Raw genomic sequence first — 20311 nt, 5'->3', positions numbered from 1 at the left:
GTGGCGAGTAATCACCCGCCTGTCTCCCAACCATCTACCAGGCCGAAGTCAGTAGTGTTGCAAAATACTCTCCACTTGGCCTGTGGCGAGAAGCCCAACACCATTCAGAACAAGCAACCTGCTTGATTGGCACCCCATCCACCACCTTAAATATTCATTCCCTCCACCACCAACGTAGAATGTGTACCATCTCCAACGTGCACTGCAGCATGTTCTTCAACAGCACCTTTTAAACTCGTGACCTCTGCAATCTTGAAGGACAAGGGCAGTGGATGCATTCACCACCTGGAGGTTTCCCTCCAAGCCACACACCATCCTGACTTGAAACTATATAGCCGTTCTTTCACTGTCGCTGGGTCAAAATCCTGGAACTCCCTCCCTAACAGCACTGTGGGTGTACCTACACTACAGGGACTGCAGCGGCTCAAGAAGGTGATTCATCACCACCTACTTAAGGGCAATTAGGGATGGTTAACAAATGCTGACCGAGCCAGCAACGCCCACATCCCGTGAAACAATGAAAAATGATACATTTCCAAGTTTGAATTGTGTGTGACTTGGAGGGGAACTTGGAGGTGATGGTGTTTCCCTGCATCCACTGCTCTTGTCTGACTAGTTTGTGGGAATCCCAGATATTAGAGATGGGGCAGAAAAGATGAAACATCTTTGAATGCAACTGACCAGTTTCTGATCCTATCCACACTGAGCACTTTCTTTTTTTTAATAAAGAACTTGCATTTCCATAGCATTTCTGTTGCATCTTTCTCAGTCTCAAGATGCCCAAGATGCTTTCTGGCCAATGAAGTAGTCTTGAAGTCCTGTTGAAATATAGGAGATGTGTGCATTTGGGGAGATAGTCATAATGTCCCTGACCTAATAATCCAGAGGCCCAGGCTAACGTTCTGGAAGCAAGGATTCACATCCACCATGGGAGCTGCTGGAATTTAAATTCAATTAATAAATCTGGAATTGAAAGCTAGTCTCAGTAACGGTGAGCGTGACAACCATTGTTGATTGTTGTAAAAGCCCATCTGATTCGTAAATGCCGTTGTGGATGGAAATGTGCTGGCCTGGCGCACACATGACTCCAGGACCACAGCAAAGTGGTTGACTTCCCTCTGAAATGGCCTTTGCAAGCCACTCAGTTCAAGGGCAATGAGGGACGGGCAACAAATGCTGACCCAGCCATGCTGACCCAGCCAGCGACACCCATACCCCATGAAAGAATTAAAGAAAAGCAAACTACCTACTTTCAGCAATTAGATAAATGATCTGATGGTCTGTACTTTAATGATGGCGATTGAAACCCAGACTTAGTGAGTGGACTTTTCCTCTTGATTGTTCTGTCTCTTCCCCAATTCCCCAGTATCGTATCGCCATTGCAAAGCACTGCAGATTTAAATGCAAATTATCTTTTGGGGCAGTGTGGTGATATGCATCACTGTAAATACACAAGGGATTAATTTTGCAGCCTGTGTTATCCCAGAGTACATAACACATCATGGTACCAGTAGTGCCTGTTGAATCTATATCGTTCAACTCAGCAAGATCCGTGTCGACCAGCAACAGCACCCAGGCAAGGTGATCGAGATTCCGGCTCCTCAGCAGCTCAGGTACCATGGCAATCTCAGTGCCAACTGACGTGCATTCAAGCAGAGATTTGAGATTTACATGTTAGCATCCGACTGATGTGTCATGTACTCTGGGATAACACAGGCTGCAACTCGATGCAGCTTTGACCAAAAGATACTCCAGACTTTGAAGTAAGTTCAATGTGATTTATTGAACCATCAGCACAGTTCTCTATGAGTTTGACTCTCCTGCTAATCTTACTATAGTAACTCAGTCTAACTAACCAGTCTGCTCTGAGCCACGTGGTGGGTGTGATGCTTCTGATTTGCTCCTGTCCTTCTCTCTGAGTGTCGCCTGTGGAAAGAGACAGAGCATGTGTGCCCTGTCCTTTTATATGGGTTGCCCCCTTGTGGTAGTGTCACCTCTGGGTGTCTTGACTGCTCATTGGTTGTGTCCTATCCTAAGTGTTCATTAGCTGCATGTTTGCATGGCATGACGTCTCCGGTGCTCCCTCTAGTGTTTACTTTGTTGTCGTGTATTTACATTAATCCCTTGTGTATTTACAGTGATGCATATCACCGCAGGCAGCTCAAGTTGAATGAGAACTCAGTGGAAAACATTTGAAAGTGGGCAATGTTTCTGCCGCAGCTTCTATTGGAATCAGCAATTGCGCCCAAGCAGAACTGCTGACTCAATGTCACCTCACTGCTAACTCTTGACTGGCCTCTTTTGAATCTTGCTTAGTGTTCTCTATTGCCTTGGCCCTTCATTTAGCTTACAATTAACACAGCCCGGTGTTTCATAAAGTCTACTTTCTAGACTGACCCTCATCAGACGTCAGCAGTGCAAATATCCACCACACAATTCTGCCCACTGAACCCATGTTACATTCACCGTCTCATGAAAGTCCAGCCTGTGATTTTACACTCGGAGCACGAGAAATCTCGCTGTGGGGTTGTGCTATTTCTCAATGAGCTCTGCAAGATGAGAGAGAGTATAGAGATTTGCACCCAATTCTGCTTTGACTTTGCTCAGTGAAAATAGACGGTTTGCAGCTTCCAAGCCGAAGTGACCCTGTTTTTCTAACATTCCCTCTGCTGATTTCTTTCTTCCTCCAGACGCTCCCAAGTTTCTGTCAACCCAGGTGACCTACTACTCATGGGAAGGGAATTCAGTCAACATCAGCTGTGATGTCACAGCCAACCCTCAGGCTTCCATCCACTGGAGGAAAGAAGGGATTGACCTCTCCGACATCAATAAGCCCTACGTCAGTATTTATAAGAAGGGGACCAAGATCCTCCTTGAGGTGGGTAAAAGGTTTTGCAAGGACTCCAGTAAGAATAAGGTAGGCACTGTGTTTGATCAGAATGAACTTTGATTCCCTTCAGTTTACCATCAACATCCTGTTCTCCAGTCTAGGCCCTATGGTATGGAATTCCCTTACTAAATCTTTCTGCTCCTCTACATCTTACTCCTATCGTGCAAGGTTCTAATGTCTTCTTCGGTAACACAGTATGAAATCTTGTCTGATAATGCCCCAACGGAGCACCTTGGGATGTTTTTACTATGTTAAAGGTGCTATAGAAAGCTGCACACTGTTGTTGTTAGATCGTCATTTGACCTTTTCCTCAACTGTAGTTCCTGGGGTCGAAACGAGAAAGATGTTGAGTGGAACATAGTTTGGAGAAAGTCACTTCTTTAAATCCTCTATTGCGCGCCCTGACTGGCTTCCTTTGTCAGCATTACTGATTGGGACAGGAACCAGACAATAAACTCTGGCATTGGTGGTGCCTTACCCACAAATTGGTTATTCCAGGAAATTGTGGCAAATGCTCACAATGTTCCGATGTTGACAACAACCGGGTGAGTTTCCCCAATAACAAGTCACACCGAGAAACGTTGCTCTTGAACACAGAGCCCAAAGCTTTAGATGTATAAAATTCAGCTCGCAATGGCGAGCTTTGACTGTTGGATGTGCATGTTGAGAATTGCGAGTGGCCTCCCTGTTATTTTCGATCTACATTAGGGCCCCATTTAACAGCACTCCCTTTAATGTTGTTGAGCTTTAATGTTGGTCATTTAATGGGGTATTTATTACGGTTTAGTGTTGTGAGATTAGTTTGAATATTGTTTTTGCACAGGTCTACCACAGGGCTGCGAGACTGCGACCTCTCCAGCTTACTGACACCCTCTCACTGTTGGCCCTCAGGCTGGCAAACTCTCCAGCTCCCTGGCACCCTCTCGCTGCTGGCCTTAAGCCTGTGGCCTCTCCAGCTACCTGACACCCTCTCGCTGTTGGCCCTCAGGCCTACGACCTCTCCAGCTCCCTGGCACCCTCTCGCTGCTAGCCTTAAGCCTGTGGCCTCTCCGGCTCCCTGATATCCAGTCACTGGTGGCCCTCAGGCTTGTGACATTCGAAGCCAAATAGGCCAGAGACTTCCTCTTTCAAGCGTTTTGACTGCAGACTTAAGTTGAAGCTGTTCTCCTCACTCACGTGAAGAGCCCTTGCTCACAGCTAATGCTCAGGAGGGCGAAACCGGTGAGCGCGAAGATTTGAAAAAAATGATAATGTCCTTGCTGCAGAGAGAATGCGGCAAAGGTTTACAAGATTGATTGCTGGGATGGCGGGACTGATGTATGAGGAGAGATTTAATCGGTTAGGATTGTATTTTCTGGAGTTCAGAAGAATGAGAGGGAATCATCATAGAAACCTATAAAATTCTAACAGAAAAAAAAATTCTAACAGGACTGGACTGGACAGGATTGATGCAGGAAGGATGTTCCCGAGGGTGGGGGTGTCCAGAACCAGGGTTCCCAATCTGAGGATACGGGGTAGACCATTTAGGACAGAGATGAGGAGAAACTTCTTCACCCAGAGAGTGGTCAGTCTGTGGAATTTGTTACCACAGGAAGTAGTTGAGGCCAAAACATTGTACATGTTGAAGAAGCCGCTCGTTAATGCACTGAGGATGAAGGGGCTTAAAGGATAGGCGGGGGGGAAGCGGGATTAGACTATTGAGTTTGATGATCAGCCATTGTCATGATATTCAAACACACACATCATGATGGACACACTAACAGGCAAATCAGAGTACACAACACCACAACCAATCACAGACAAGAACACCAACCACATAAAAAGCACGAGCACGACACCTGGAGGTCAGTAGGTCTGGGGAGAAGGAAGCATGAAAGAGCTGTTGAAACACCACAAGCAGGGAGCCCCCCACGTGCAGAGTGCAAAGACCAAGTTGTAAATAGCAAGTTTAAATAAACAAGTGTTGTACCATATGCAACTGTGTTGGCTCTTCTGTGTGTTAGAACACCCAACACCACATGGTACAGGAGTGGATCGATACCTGCCTACCAACCTGCCATTCTGGACATGGACCACACCGGCAAACCGCAGCCGATGCAAGTCACGGGGAACCTAGGCACCAACTGGAAGCTCTACAGGCAGCGATTTGACCTGTACATCCGTGCCACCGAAAAACAGAATGTCTCGGATGATTCGAAGATTGCAATGCTCCTCTTCTACGCAGGCCCCCACCCAAATGATGTCTTTAATTCACTGGTGTTCGAGGAAGGCGAAAACCAGGCCAAATATGACACGGTCATCCTCAAAATGGACCAGCACTTTCAAACTGAAGTAAACGAAACTTTCGAAAGATACATCTTTCAGCAACGCCTGCAAGGTAAGGAGGAGCTTTTTCAACCCTTTTTGACGCACCTCCGGATTCTGGCGCAGTCCTGCGGTTACGGCACCACCACAGAGTCCATGATCAGGGACCAGATTGTTTTTGGCGTTGCCTCCAGTGGCCTACGCCAGCAGCTTCTTAAAATAAAGAGCCTCACCTTAGCGTCTGCTGTGGAAGCCTGTGTCCTCCATGAGAATGCTGCCTGCCGTTTTGCCCGATTTCAGGCGTCCGAGTTGGCACGGAGGGGGTCCCCAGCCGTCGAATCGGCAAGCCAGGCCGCCCACGACGTTGAACGCATCCAGGCCGTCGATTTCTTCCCGCCCCACGGCCCGGACGACAGCGGCCGCTTCCCGCGCTTTTCGCGGTCTCCCGCGCAGGTGCGCGCCAAGAATAACGGCCACAACGAGGGACGCACTGCGCAGGCGCGCCCACCGCAAGATCGCACTGCGCATGCGCAGTGGCGCAACGAACGCCGTGACGTCATGACGTGCAGCAAGTGTGGAGGTCTACACTTAAAAGGGCAATGTCCTGCAAAATACCAACAGTGCAACAGATGTGCCATGATAGGCCACTACGCAGCCCGCTGTCGTGCGGCTCAACCCATGGATCCGGCGCATCCTCGACAACCTCGCACACGAGTCAGGACCGTCCAGCCCACGCATCAAGACTTCCAGTTAAGTGATGCAGATGACCAGGATGACTTCAGAGTTGCCGTCATTGATGTCAACAAGGTCAATGCCATCAATCCAGACGATGAGTGGTGTGCCACCCTGACGGTCAACCGATCGCGCGTCGCCTTCCGTCTCGACACCGGCGCATCCGCCAACCTGATTGCTTACTCTGCAGTCCAGGCCATGAAGGTCAAACCACTCATCACACCATCCCGGCTTAAGATGGTTGACTATAACGGGAACGTTATCCCGTCCGTAGGATCTTGCCAGCTACAGGTGACTCACAAGAGGTACACGGCCACACTCCCCTTCGAAGTTGTGGGCTCATCAAAGGACTCGTTACTGGGCGCACAAGCGTGTAAGGTCCTTCACCTGGTACAGCGCATCATGTCTCTCTCTCCAGATGAGATATCCGACTTCCCGGATGCTGAGTTCCACGCGAATCTCCATTCCCTCCTCGCTCACAACCAGGAGGTTTTTGAAGGCATGGGGACATTGCCACACACGTACAAGATTCGACTCAGACCGGACGCCATCCCTGTCGTTCACGCACCTCGCAGGGTTCCTGCGCCTCTCAAAGACCGCCTCAAGGCACAACTGCAGATTCTTCAGGACCAAGGGGTCCTATCCAAGGTCACGGAGCCCACGCCATGGGTCAGCTCCATGGTCTGTGTAAAGAAGCCCTCTGGCGAGCTCCGTATATGTATAGATCCAAAAGATCTGAACAACAACATCATGCGGGAACACTATCCCATCCCGAAACGAGAAGACCTCACCAGCGAGATGGCGCGAGCCAACATATTCACTAAATTGGATGCGTCCAAAGGATTCTGGCAGATCCAACTGGACCCGGCCAGCCGAAGACTATGCACATTCAACACCCCTTTTGGCAGATTCTGCTACAACCGGATGCCATTCGGCATCATTTCGGCATCTGAAGTATTCCACCGCATTATGGAGCAGATGATGGAAGGCATCGAAGGGGTACGTGTATATGTGGACGATATCATCATTTGGTCCACCACTCCGCAGGAACACATGCATCGTCTTCGACGTGTCTTCACCCGCATACGGCAAAATGGCCTGCGTCTCAACCGTGCGAAGTGTGCTTTCGGCCAGACGGAGCTGAAATTCCTCGGGGACCACATCTCAAGGTCCGGGGTCCGTCCCGATGCAGACAAGGTTAGCGCCATCACAGCCATGCCACGACCGGCTGACAAGAAGGCTGTCTTAAGATTCCTGGGCATGGTCAACTTCCTTGGGAAGTTCATTCCCAACCTGGCTTCTCATACAACAAACATGCGCCATCTCGTAAAAAAATCGACGGAATTCAACTGGCACCAGTCGCATCAGCAGGAATGGGAGGAGCTCAAGCACAAACTGGTCACGGCACCAGTGCTGGCCTTCTTTGACGCGACTCGCCCTACAAAGATCTCAACAGACGCCAGCCAATCTGGTATTGGAGCGGTACTCCTGCAAAAAGACAGCACGTCATCATGGGCCCCGGTTGCGTATGCCTCACGAGCCATGACCCCTACCGAACAGCGCTACGCGCAAATCGAAAAAGAATGCCTGGGCTTGTTAACTGGACTGGACAAGTTCCACGACTATGTGTATGGCCTGCCACGATTCACGGTCGAAACTGACCACCGCCCCCTGGTCAACATCATTAACAAAGACCTGAACGACATGACTCCTCGCCTCCAGCGCATCTTACTCAAACTCAGGAGGTACGATTTTGAACTGATCTACACTCCGGGGAAGGAACTCATAGTGGCGGACACTCTTTCCCGAGCAGTGAGCACACCACCAGATGCGGAGGGGTTCGTGCGTCAAATTGAGGCACACGTGACTCTGACAGCAGCAAATATGCCAGCTGATGATCCTTGTCTGGCCCACATACGCGCAGAGACGGCGACTGACCCTCTGCTGCAGCGAGTGATGCGCCACATGACGGAAGGGTGGCTAAAAGGGCAGTGCCCCCAGTTTTATAATGTGCGAGATGATCTCACCAATATAGACGGGGTCCTTATGAAATCGCATAGGATCGTCATTCCACACAGTGTGCGCCAGATGATTCTTCGTCAACTACACGAAGGCCACTTGGGTGTCGAAAAATGCAGACGAAGGGCCCGGGCGGCGGTATATTGGCCGGGTATTAATGAAGACATAGCCAACATGGTGCTCAACTGCACAACCTGTCAGAGGTTTCAGCCGGCGCAACCTCCGGAAACACTTCTACCACACGAGATGGTGACGTCCCCCTGGGCGAAGGTGGGTGTTGACCTATTTCACGCGCTCGGCAGAGATTACATTGTTATTATAGACTACTTCTCAAACTACCCGGAAGTCATGCCTCTCCATGATCTGACGTCGTCCGCAGTCATTGGGGCCTGCAAGGAAACGTTTGCTCGCCATGGCATTCCAAGGACTGTCATGTCAGACAATGGACCTTGTTTTGCCAGCCGTGAATGGTCGTCCTTTGCCGCAGCATATGGTTTCACTCATGTGACATCCAGCCCTCTGCATCCACAATCGAACGGGAAGGCTGAAAAGGGTGTCCACATCGCAAAGCGGCTCCTGTGCAAGGCGGCTGATGCCGGATCGGACTTTAACCTTGCCTTGCTGGCCTATCGATCGGCCCCGTTATCCACGGGCCTCTCGCCAGCGCAGCTACTAATGGGTCGCTCCCTCAGGACGACGGTACCTTCCGTCCTGGCACCGACAACAGACCATGAGGCGGTTCTTCGGGACATGCAACTGCAGCGTGATCGCCAGAAAGGTCGGTACGACACACGAGCGACGGACCTGCCCCCCCTGTCCTCCGGAGACAAAGTACGCGTCCATCAACCGTATGGTGGCTGGTCAGCACCGGCCGAAGTCCTCCGACAAGTGGCTCCCCGCTCGTTCCTGGTTCGCATGCCGGATGGTTCCGTGCGTCGCCGCAATCGGCGCGCCCTTCGCCGACTTCCACGTTCACAGCCACACAACACGCCAGATCCTCAACAGGCTTCCGAGGATGACTTTGTGGAGCTGCCGCACATCACGCCCTTTCCATCGCCACCCATGGCCATGCCTGCACAGCAGCCGGTGGTTCTTGATCCACCCTTAAGGCGGTCAACCCGAATTCGTCGCAAACCCATTAGAATGGACTTATAATACAGTTCATATGTTTAATAAGTTGGACAATTTTACATGATAACCTGTTGTTGTTTATCGTTCCAGACGTCGTCTGACTGGACAACTGTTCAAAATTTTTTTCTTCTTCTCTCGTTCGCATTTCTGTTATGTTATGGTACAACTGGATTCATGTGACGCACTCGACATCGCCCCATGTACATAGTTCCGTCATAGACACATGCTGCACACGACACACACACACTCTTAGATGCACTCACGTCACGATCATATTTATTACCACGTAGGCACATATCTTTGTAAAAAGGGGGGATGTCATGATATTCAAACACACACATCATGATGGACACACTAACAGGCAAATCAGAGTACACAACACCACAACCAATCACAGACAAGAACACCAACCACATAAAAAGCACGAGCACGACACCTGGAGGTCAGTAGGTCTGGGGAGAAGGAAGCATGAAAGAGCTGTTGAAACACCACAAGCAGGGAGCCCCCCACGTGCAGAGTGCAAAGACCAAGTTGTAAATAGCAAGTTTAAATAAACAAGTGTTGTACCATATGCAACTGTGTTGGCTCTTCTGTGTGTTAGAACACCCAACACCACAGCCATGATAGTAATGAATGGTGGAGCAGGCTCGAAGGGCCAAATGACCTCCTTCTGCTGCTATTTTCTATGTTTCCATAACTTCTCCCAGCTGGGCAATTCGGCAGCACCAGGATTGGGACGCCAGTGTCTCAGCTTCAAATTCGACAGGACAGGAATGCAGGTTAGGAAAAGGGAAGCCACAAGTTGGAGAGTTGGGAAGAGGAGTGTTCGGTGTGAGCAAGGATCAGCACGAGGATGAGTCCAGGAGCGGGAGAGGCCATACGTCAGAGGGTGACATATGGAATGAAGAGCTTGTCGTATGAGGAACGGTTGAGGTCTCTGGGTCTGTACTCGTTGGAGTTTAGAAGGATGACCGGGAATCTTATTGAAACTTACAGGATACTGCGAGGCCTGGATGGAGTGGATGTGGAGAGGATGTTTCCACTTGTAGGAAAAACTAGAAGAAGAGGACACAATCTCAGACTAAAGGGACGATCTTTTAAATCAGAGATGAGGAGGAATTTCTTCAGCCAGAGGGTGGTGATTCTGTGGAACACTTTGCCTCAGAAGGCTGAAGAGGCCAAATCACTGAGTGTCTTTAAGACAGAGATAGATAGGTTCTTGATTAATAAGGGGATCAGGTGTTATGGGGCGAAGGCAGGAGAATGGGGATGAGAAAATATCAGCCATGATTGAATGGTGGAGCAGAATCGATGGGCCAGGTTGCCTAATTCTGCTCCTATGTCTTATGGTCTCATTGTCACCTGGACAGGGTCAGAGGTTGTGTTAGGGGGCAGGAGAGGCCGTAAGCCGGAGGGTTGGGTGTGAGGAAGGGTCCACAGTGACCAAGAGGGCCAGAGTGCAGGATATGTGTTGAGCGGGAGGGTGAGGAAACAGAATCAGTGGCAAACAGGGTCGGCAGTGAGTGGGTAATAAGTAGAAAGTTATCATATTTCTTTCAGATTTTTAACATTAGTTTTTGAAAAATGCATTAAATTTATCGTATAGGAATTTAGCATTGTAAGTATTTCAACTTGATTTCCCGAAGATTGGCGGATCGTAACAAACAACATGCCGCTAGTTTCGCAATGGGCAAGGTACAGGCCCTACTGTTACAATTCCAGTTGATGTTATAACTGGGCGGGAAGATTCCAGAATGGAGCCCGCGCCGCCAGTCCCGCCGGCAAGGGAGGAGGTTTGATTCACGCCGGCGGGACTGGCATGACAGCAGCGGGACTTCGGCCCATCACGGGCAGGAGAATTCCCGGCCCCGCCAAATTTTCACTGCCGGAGAATTCGGCAGCCGGCGGGAGCGTGATTCACGCCGCTCCCCCCCCCCCCCCCCCCCCCCCCCGGCGATTCTCCAACCTGGCGGGGGGTCGGAGAATCCCGCCTCTTATTTCTAATGTAAAAAAGCAAGCTGCCTAGTTTAAATTTCAAACAATGCTTGGCAGTTATTTGTCAATCATCATCAACTGGTGCATTCTCCATGGCAATGCCTCTTCCAATCAGAATTCACTTTTCAACCAATCAGCATTCTCTTCTCATATTGTATACATTGATGTACTGGTATTCATGCAAAGTTCTGATCAGTACAAGTCAAAGAGATTTGACATCCGCTTTTCTTTCAGCAAATCTGATGTTTTATTGTTTTTTCTGATGAGGAAGATCCGACTGAGCCGAACAATAGCTTTTGCATTGGTTTTGATGTGAAAAAGTGGTTTGCCTAAAGCTGTTTTGCTTAAAGTTGTGAATTTCAGGAACTTTAAGTGAAGATTTACTCGAGTAAATCTATGGATTGAAATAACACAGGGAATGCATGTGTAATTTTGCAATGAGTGTCCAGGACAGTGAAGCTATCTGCCAGGGGCATGTGTTTGCAGAATGTTTTCCTCAGACTTATCCCTGATATGCTTCCCATATGTATCTGAGATTAGGGCCAAGGACCCTGTGGAGACTCTGGTTTTTCACAGTTGTCATTCCAAATGTTTTTTTCCAAACAGAAAGGTATCTCTATTCCTGGGCAGGTCTGGAACTGATGTCCTAGGGGGGCTATTTGCTAGAGTGGTAGGGGAGTGTCTAAACTAATGTGGCAGGGGGATGGGAAACGATGCAGGAAGCCAGAAGGTAGTAAAACAAGGGCAGAAACAAAAGGCAGTAAGGGGGAAAGTGTAAGGCAGAGAAGCCATAGTCAAAAATCAAAAAGGGCGACAGTACAAGATACAGTGACTGAGGGGAGCTCAGTGAATAGGCCCAGTAATACTAAAAGGAATAAAATGGGAAGTAAAAACATAAATGAAAAGCGATGCGGCAGGTTGTTATACGAAGATATGGGTTCAACGACAAGCAGAATTAGGAGAAACGTTAAGAGGAAAAATAACTTAGGAGAGGTTACTAATCAAGATGTTAAGATTCAAAACAGAGGTATAAAAGCCAACATAAGTGTACTTTACCTGAATGCTCATAGTATTCGGAATAAGGTCAATGGGTTGATGGCATAAGTCATCATGAATGACTATGATTTAGTGGCCATTACTGAAACATGGTTAAAGGATGGTCACGACTGGGAGTTAAATATCCAAAGGTATCAATCTATTCGGAAGGACAGAGTGGATGGTAAGGGAGGTGGTGTAGCTCTGTTATTTAAGGATGACATCTGGGCAATAGTAAGGGATGACATCGGTGCTGTGGAGGATAAGGTTGAATCCATTTGGGTGGAAATCAGGAATAGTAAGGCGAAAAAGTCATTGATCGGAGTAGTCTATAGGCCACCAAATAATAACATTATGGTGGGGCAGACAATAAACAAAGAAATAATTGATGCATGTAGAAATGGTACAGCAGTTATCAAGCGGTCCTAGATCTGGTCCTGTGTAAGGAGACAGGATTGATTAATGATCTCATAGTTAGGGATCCTCTCAGAAGGAGCGATCACAATATGGTGGAATTTAAAATACAGATGGAGGGTGAGAAGGTAAAATCAAACACAAGTGCTTTGTGCTGAAACAAAGGAGATTACAATGGGACGAGAGAAGAGCTAGCTAAAGTAGCCTGGGAGCAAAGACTTTATGGTGAAACAGTTGAGAAACAGTGGATAAACGTCCAAGTGATTTGTCACAGTGCTCAGCAAAGGTTTGTACCAACAAAAAGGAAGGACGGTAGAAAGAGGGAAAATCGGCCCTAGATATCTAAGGAAATAAGGGAGAGTATCAAATTGAAGGAAAAAGCATACAAAGTGGCAAAGTTTAGTGGGAGACTAGAGGATTGGGAAATCTTTAGGAGGCAACAGAAAGCTACTTAAAAAGCTATAAAGAGAAAGATAGATTATGAGAGTAAACTTGCTCAGAATATAAAAACAGAGAGTAAAAGTTTCTACAAATATATAAATCAAAAAAAGAGTGGCTAAGGTAAATATTGGTCCTTTAGAAGATGAGAAGGGAGATTTAATAATGGGAGATGAGGAAATGGCTGAGGAACTGACCAGGTTTTTTGGGTCGCTCTTCACAGTGGAAGACACAAATAACATGCCAGTGACTGATGGAAATGGGTCTATGACAGCTGAGGACCTTGAGATGATTGTTATCACTAAGGAAGTTATCACACAGGCAAGCTAATGGGGCTAAAGGTAGACAAGTCTCCTGGCCCTGATGAGATGCATCTCAGAGTGCTAAAAGAGATGGCTAGGGAAATTGCAAATGCACTAGTGATAATTTACCAAAATTCACTAGACTCTGGGGTGGCCCCAGCGGATTGGAAATTAGCAAATGTGACACCACTGTTTAAAAAAGGAGGTAGGCAGAAAGCGGGTAATTATAGGCCAGTGAGCTTAACTTCGGTAGTAGGGAAGATGCTGGAATCTATCATCAAGGAAGAAATAGCGAGGCATCTGGATGGAAATTGTCCCATTGGGCAGACGCAGCATGGGTTCATAAAGGGCAGGTCGTGCCTAACTAATTTAGTGGAATTTTTTGAGGACATTAACAGTGTGGTAGATAATGGGGAGCCAATGGATGTGGTATATCTGGATTTCCAGAAAGCCTTTGACAAGGTGCCACACAAAAGGTTACTGCATAAGATAAAGATGCATGGCATTAAGGGTAATGTAGTAGCATGGATAGAGGATTGGTTAATTAATTGAAAGCAATGAGTAGGGATTAATGGGTGTTTCTCTGGTTGGCAATGAGTAGCTAGTGGTGTCCCTCAGGGTTCAGTGTTGGGCCCACAATTGTTCACAATTTACATAGATGATTTGGAGTTGGGGACCAAGTGCAATGTGTCCAAGTTTGCAGACGACACTAAGATGAGTGGTAAAACAAAAAGGGCAGAGGATACCGGAAGTCTGCAGAGGGATTTGGATAGGTTAAGTGAATGGACTATGGCCTGGCAGATGGAATACAATGTTGACAAATGTGAGGTTATCCATTTTGGCAGGAATAATAGCAAAAGGGATTATTATTTAAATGATAAAATATTAAAACATGCCGCTGTGCAGAGAGACCTAGGTGTGCTAGTGCATGAGTCGCAAAATGTTGGTTTACAGGCGCAGCAGGTGATTAAGAAGGCAAATGGATTGCTGTCCTTCATTGCTAGAGGGATGGAGTTTAAGACTAGGGAGGTTATGCTGCAATTGTATAAGATGTTAGTGAGGCCACACCTGGAGTATTGTGTTCAGTTTTGGTCTCCTTACCTGAGAAAGGACGTACTGGCACTGGAGGGTGTGCAGAGGAGAGTCACTAGATTAATACCAGAGCTGAAGGGGTTGGATTACGAGGAGAGGTTGAGTAGACTGGGACTGTACTCGTTGGAATTTAGAAGGGTGCGGGGGGATCTTATAGAAACGTATAAAATTATGAAGGGAATATATAGGATAGATGCGGGCAGGTTGTTTCCACTGGCGGATGAAAGCAGAACTAGGAGGTATCGCCTCAAAATAAGGGGAAGTAGATTTAGGACTGAGTTTAGAAGGAACTTCTTCACCAAAGGGTTGTGAATCGATGAAATTCCTTGCCCAGTGAAGCAGTTGAGGCTCCTTCATTAAATGTTTTTAAGATAAAGATAGATAGTGTTTTGAAGAATAAAGGGATTTAGGGTTATGGTGTTTGGGCCGGAAAGTGGAGCTGAGTCCAAAAAAGATCAGCCCTGATCTCATTGAATGGTGGAGCAGACCTACTCCTGTTCCTAGTTCTTATGTTCTTATCTTATTAAAGTAAGCAACAACTAAAAATTTAATCTTTGAACGTGACAGCTCAGGAGGATTCCATTTGGTCATCGTACCCGACTAGTCCTTTGAAAAATTCTATTCCCACTCATGCTCCTGTCATTAGCCCTAAGAACTTTTGTTTTCAAGTATTCATCTAATTCCTCTTTGAATGATATCATTGAATCTGCTTCCGCTATCATTCCAGATCATATCAACTCACAACATAACAAAGATTATCTTCATCTCCCCGATGGTTCGTTTGCCAGTTTTCTTAAATCTGTGCCCTCTGGCTACCGACCCACCCGCTGGTGGAAATATTTTTCCCTTCATTTATTTTGTGGGGCTCACTTGGTTGTACAGTGGCTTTTGAAGGGAAGGAAATATGTCGTCCTTACCTCGCTCGGCCTATGTGTGACTCCAGACCCACAGCAATGTGGTTGACTCTTAAATGCCCTCAGGGATGGGCAATAAATGCTGGCGCAGCCAGCGGCGTCCACACCCCCATGGATAGATAAGAAAAAGGTTCTGCTGTAGGGAATTAGCGTGGACACAATATCCAGTGCGAAACATGATTGTGCACTTGTGTGAGCTCTCTCAGTGCCTTTGGAACCCAGCCAGATTGCCTTTCAGACAACGAGAGGTAGGGGGGAAAAACATTGAAACAAAAAAAGTATGCAGCAGGGCCTCTTAATGGAAGTGCTTCCACTCGCAAATGTATTGAAAATGAATAAATCAACAGCTCTGTGTACATTTGACTTTGTTCCAGGTAAGTGGGATAAAATAGGCACCTGTGAGAGCTCTCAATATTATTGCAGACCCTCACTGAGATTAAGAGCCAGTTTGGTGCAGAGGCAGAAATCAAAATAGAAAATCCTGCAACTACTCAATAGGTCTGACAGCATCTGTGGAGAGAGACCCAGAACATTTCCGGAGAATCACCTGCCATCAGAACTGCTTTTTCCCCAGTTCCGATTAAAGATCATTCATTTCTTTACAGGTGCTGAATTTTCCCACCTCTTGATTGTTATTGTTTATTTTGGATTTCTAGTACAGACAATGAGCTGAATTCACCGTTTTTGAGCCGAGGTGCAGAGGATCTGTGGCGGTTTTACGTTAAAAAAAATCGGCAGCGCGCCCTCACCGGTCGCGGGACTGGCGAGGGGCTAGCAGCCACGCCGCATAAAACTCCCGGCTCCTACGATATAAACGGCTGGAGAATGGCTGGGTCCGTGGCTGCACATGTGCATGGCAATAACCTGCAGCGGTCGCGCCGTAAAACATGGCACCGGCCGTGCGCGGACCCGACCTGCCGGATAGTCCTACCCTGGCCACCCCCCCCCACCCCCACCCCCACCCCCGGTCACCCCCCACCAGTCCCCCTTTCCCTCGCAGAAATGCCCCTCCCCTGCCCCCCGCCAGCGGCGTGGCTCCCGCCCGACTGTGGTGGCGCTGGACTCAGTCTGCAGCCGCCACGACGGGTTCCCAACCGCTGAGACCACACGTCCCCCACGCGGTCGGGAACATGACCCATCGGGGGCGGAGCATCGGGGGAGGGCCTTCAGGGGATGCGCTGAGGCCATCCCCATGGTGTGCGGCGTATGACACGATGACCCATTTCGGAGGGGGCGGAGCGAACAAAACCTGCGTCATACAGGCGTCACCCCCCGATTTCGGCATCAAAAGGGATTCGCCGCCCGATAGCTGATTTCAAAATCGACGTCGGGGAACGGAGAATTCCACACAGTATTTTTCTTGTGTTTCGGTTTTGCTGCACCATTCAGTTCAAAACAGCATTTAATTATTTCTCAGTGTTTCAAAGCTGGAATGTGTAAATTATCTTAATAAAAAGGTAAGGTAAAGTCGCCATAGTCCCAGAGGACCATAGGCTGCTTTCCCCTTTGAGGGGGGAGAGCTGACTGGCGGTGATTTAACCGGAGGATCACCACACCTCTGACGAAAGGCAAGGTTGAGAAGGCAGGGCCTTCATGAATAACTTTTTCCCCTTTTAATTGCCGCAGTCACAGAACATTGTTGGAAAATCATCATGATCAGCCCATGTTTGACAGCACACCCATCGGCCTGTGTTTCGCTTGCGGCCTCGCGACTTCGTGATTTTAATCTGCTCTCTTGCACTCAACGGTGGTGTGGAGAGGGCAAGAGGAAGACTTGCATTTGTATAGAGCCTTCCACAACCTCAGGATGCCTCAAAGCGCTTCACGATCAAGCAAAGTACTTTGGAAGTGTGGTCACTGTTGACGTGAAGGAAATGCAGCAGCCAATTTGCACGTGGCAAGCTCCCCCAGACAGGAATAGAGGTGGGTATTTTTGGTCATGCCCACCTCGAGACCATACATTCCTGTCCGAGGTCAACGGACTTTTAAGTGGTCAGTCAAATTGTCCATCCCGCCCGCAACCATTCCCCCCCCCCCCCCCAGATTTGTGCTCAGATTCTGGAATGGGACTTGACTCCCCACCTTCTGACTTGGGGGCAAACTGACTGAACAATGGCTGCCACACACACACAGGGGCATAAATATTCATGTATTTTTGTCCCAACTTCGGGTGGGCATAGCTAAGAGTTTTGGTGGCTGATTAAGTTAGAGATTGGAAGTGAAAGGTGACATGAAATGGACTTGCCTGTTCCAGGAACTATTGATTCTCACTGTGACTAGGTTGCATCACTCTGCACAACCATAGACTGAAAAATAATTCAGAGTCAGTTTTGTAAGCTAAAATTAGCTTTTGCACATGGCTACCTCAATGACCCTCCAATGCCTGTAACCCAACAAAGGTAGACTGAGATGAGGAAATTCAGTATCCCTTTCAAGCTCAACCTTTGGCTGACTGAGGAATGTACTTGAGGACTAGGATTTCACACCATATCTCAGGTCATAGTTTACCAGGCAGCAGTAATCCTTGCCCTCCAGTATGCTTCAGAGGTCTCGACACCCTACACCCTACAGGCCATTTGGCCCATTGCGCCTGCTCTGTCATTCAGTAAGGTCAGAGCTGATCTGGCTGTGATCTTAACTCCACTTTCCTGCCTCTCCGTCGTAACCTTTGACTCGCTTGTCAAACAAAATCTGTGTAACACAGCATTGAACATGTGCAATGACCCACCTTCAACTGCTCCATGGAGAAGAGAATTCTACAGACTAACCACCCTCTGAGAGACGAAATCCCTCCTCATCGCATTCTTAAGATGGGAGACCCCAGGCAAGATCGTTTGGCTGTTCATAGCTCGCGGGATCTTCAATGGGAAATCCTATTGATGGGTGGACTCAATGGGAAATCCCATTGACAGATGGATTCAATGGGAAATCCCATTGATGGGTGGACTCAATGGAAAATCCCATTGACAGATGGATTCAATAGGAAATCCGATTGATGGGTGAACTCAATGGGAAATGCCATTGACAGATGGATTCAATGGGAAATTCCATTGACAGATGGATTCAATGGGAAATCCCATTGTCAGATGGATTCAATGGGAAATCCCATTGATGGGTGAATTCAATGGGAAATCCCATTGACAGATGGATTCAATGGGAAATCCCGTTGACAGCAGTGAGACCCGAAGCTCCCACCATCGACCAACGGTGGGCCACCTCCCACTGCTGAGAAACACATCACGGGGAGGCCAAGGAATCTCTCCTCCCTCCCCCACATATTTTTAAACTGTGCCCTTTAGTTTTAGGTTCCCCCATGAAATGAAACATCTCAGGATGTACCCTGTCAAGCCCTCTCTAACTTCTCGGTTTCAAAAAGTTCACCTCTCATTCTTCTAAACTAGAATGAGCTGGAATGGGACAGCACGGTAGCATGGTGATTAGCACTGTGATTTCACAGCTCCAGGGTCCCAGGTTCAATCCCGGCATGGGTCACTGTCTGTGGGGAGTCTGCACGTTCTCCCCGTGTCTGCGTGGGTTTCTTCCGGGTGCTCCGGTTTCCTCCCACAACTCCCGAAAGACGTGCTTGTTATGTGAATTGGACATTCTGAATTCTCCTTCTGTGTACCCAAACAGGCACCGAAGTGTGACAACTAGGAGCTTTTCACAGTAACTTCATTGCAATGAAAGCCTACTTGTGACAATAAAGGTTATTATAAGATTATTATTATTATTATGAGTATAGGCTCTGTGTACTCAAAACCACCTTGAACAGTCCTGATTGTATTGTGATTTTGTAAATGCCCTGCTACATACTGGATTCTAGAATTTTTTCAATGGCAGCTATTAGATGGTAGGTCCATAGTTTCCTCTTGGTTTGGATTGGATTTGTTTATTTTCATGTACCGAGGTGCAGTGAAAAGTATTTTTCTGCGTGCAGCTCAAACAGATCATTTAGTACATGAAAAGAAATGAAAATACATAATAGGGCAATACAAGGTGCACAATGTAAATACATAGACACCGGCATCGGGTGAAGCATACAGGAGTGTAGTAATAATCAGATTAGTCACAGAGCTAAATCGCTGGCTTTGAAAGCAGACCAAGGCAGGCCAGCAGCACGGTTCAATTCCCGTAACAGCCTCCCCGAACAGGCGCCGGAAATGTGGCGACTAGGGGCTTTTCACAGTAACTTCATTTGAAGCCTACTTGTGACAATAAGCGATTTTCATTTCATTTCATTTCAAGAGGGTTGTTTAGTAATCTGGTAACAGTGGGGAAGAAGCTGTTTTTGAGTCTGTTCGTGTGAGTTCTCAGACTTCTGTATCTCCTGCCCGATGGAAGAAGTTGGAAGAGTGAGTGAGCCGGGTGGGAGGGATCTTTGATTATGCTGCCCGCTTTCCCCAGGCAGCGGGAGGTGTAGGTGGAGTCAATGGATGGGAGGCAGGTTCGTGTGATGGACTGGGCGGTGTTCACGACTCTCTGAAGTTTCTTGCGGTCTTGCGCTTTCCACCTTTCTTTGAACAGTGATGTTTACATTTGTGACTTTCTAATCAGCTGGGACTTTTCCATGGTTTGGGAAATTTTGGAAGATGACAACCAATTCATCCACTATCTCTGCAGCCACTTTATTTCAGATCCTACGAAGCAGGTCATCAGGGTCAGGGGACTTCCGGACTTTAAAAAAAGTTAACAGGATGTGGGCATTGCTGGCTGGGCCTGCATTTTTATTACATCCCTAATTTCCCTTAAAAAGATGGTGATGAGCCATGTTTTAGAAACACCGCTGACCATGTGATGCAGGAACACCCAGAGTGCTTCTTTAAACAGATTCCTTTGCAAATCGGCAGAGCAGGCTAAATTTGATAAATGGAGGGGAGATGGTGGTATTGTGGTGATATCATTATATTATTAATCCATGGGGAGCACGGTGGCACAGTGGGTTAGCACTGCTGCCTCACGGCGCCGAGGTTTCAAGTTCGATCCCAGCTCTGGGTCACAGTCCGTGTGGAGTTTGCACATTCTCCCCATGTTTGCGTGGGTTTCGC

General features: G+C 47.8%; 1 protein-coding gene across 4 annotated transcripts in view; it reads left to right on the top strand.

Moving 5' to 3' along the window:
* LOC140427663 (neural cell adhesion molecule 2-like) overlaps positions 1–20311 on the top strand; it is an 896208-nt gene that overhangs the window by 464643 nt on the left and 411254 nt on the right. For all 4 annotated transcript variants that reach the window (XM_072513136.1, XM_072513135.1, XM_072513137.1 and 1 more), the window contains exon 10: positions 2691–2878. In XM_072513136.1, the coding sequence (XP_072369237.1) occupies positions 2691–2878 (188 nt within the window). The remainder of the gene's footprint in view (positions 1–2690; positions 2879–20311) is intronic.

Source organism: Scyliorhinus torazame, chromosome 8 (assembly GCF_047496885.1).
Source record: "Scyliorhinus torazame isolate Kashiwa2021f chromosome 8, sScyTor2.1, whole genome shotgun sequence".
Classification (NCBI taxonomy): Eukaryota; Metazoa; Chordata; class Chondrichthyes; order Carcharhiniformes; family Scyliorhinidae; genus Scyliorhinus; species Scyliorhinus torazame.
Note: the sequence above shows the minus strand (reverse complement) of the source record. Positions and strands in the feature narration are given on the sequence as shown.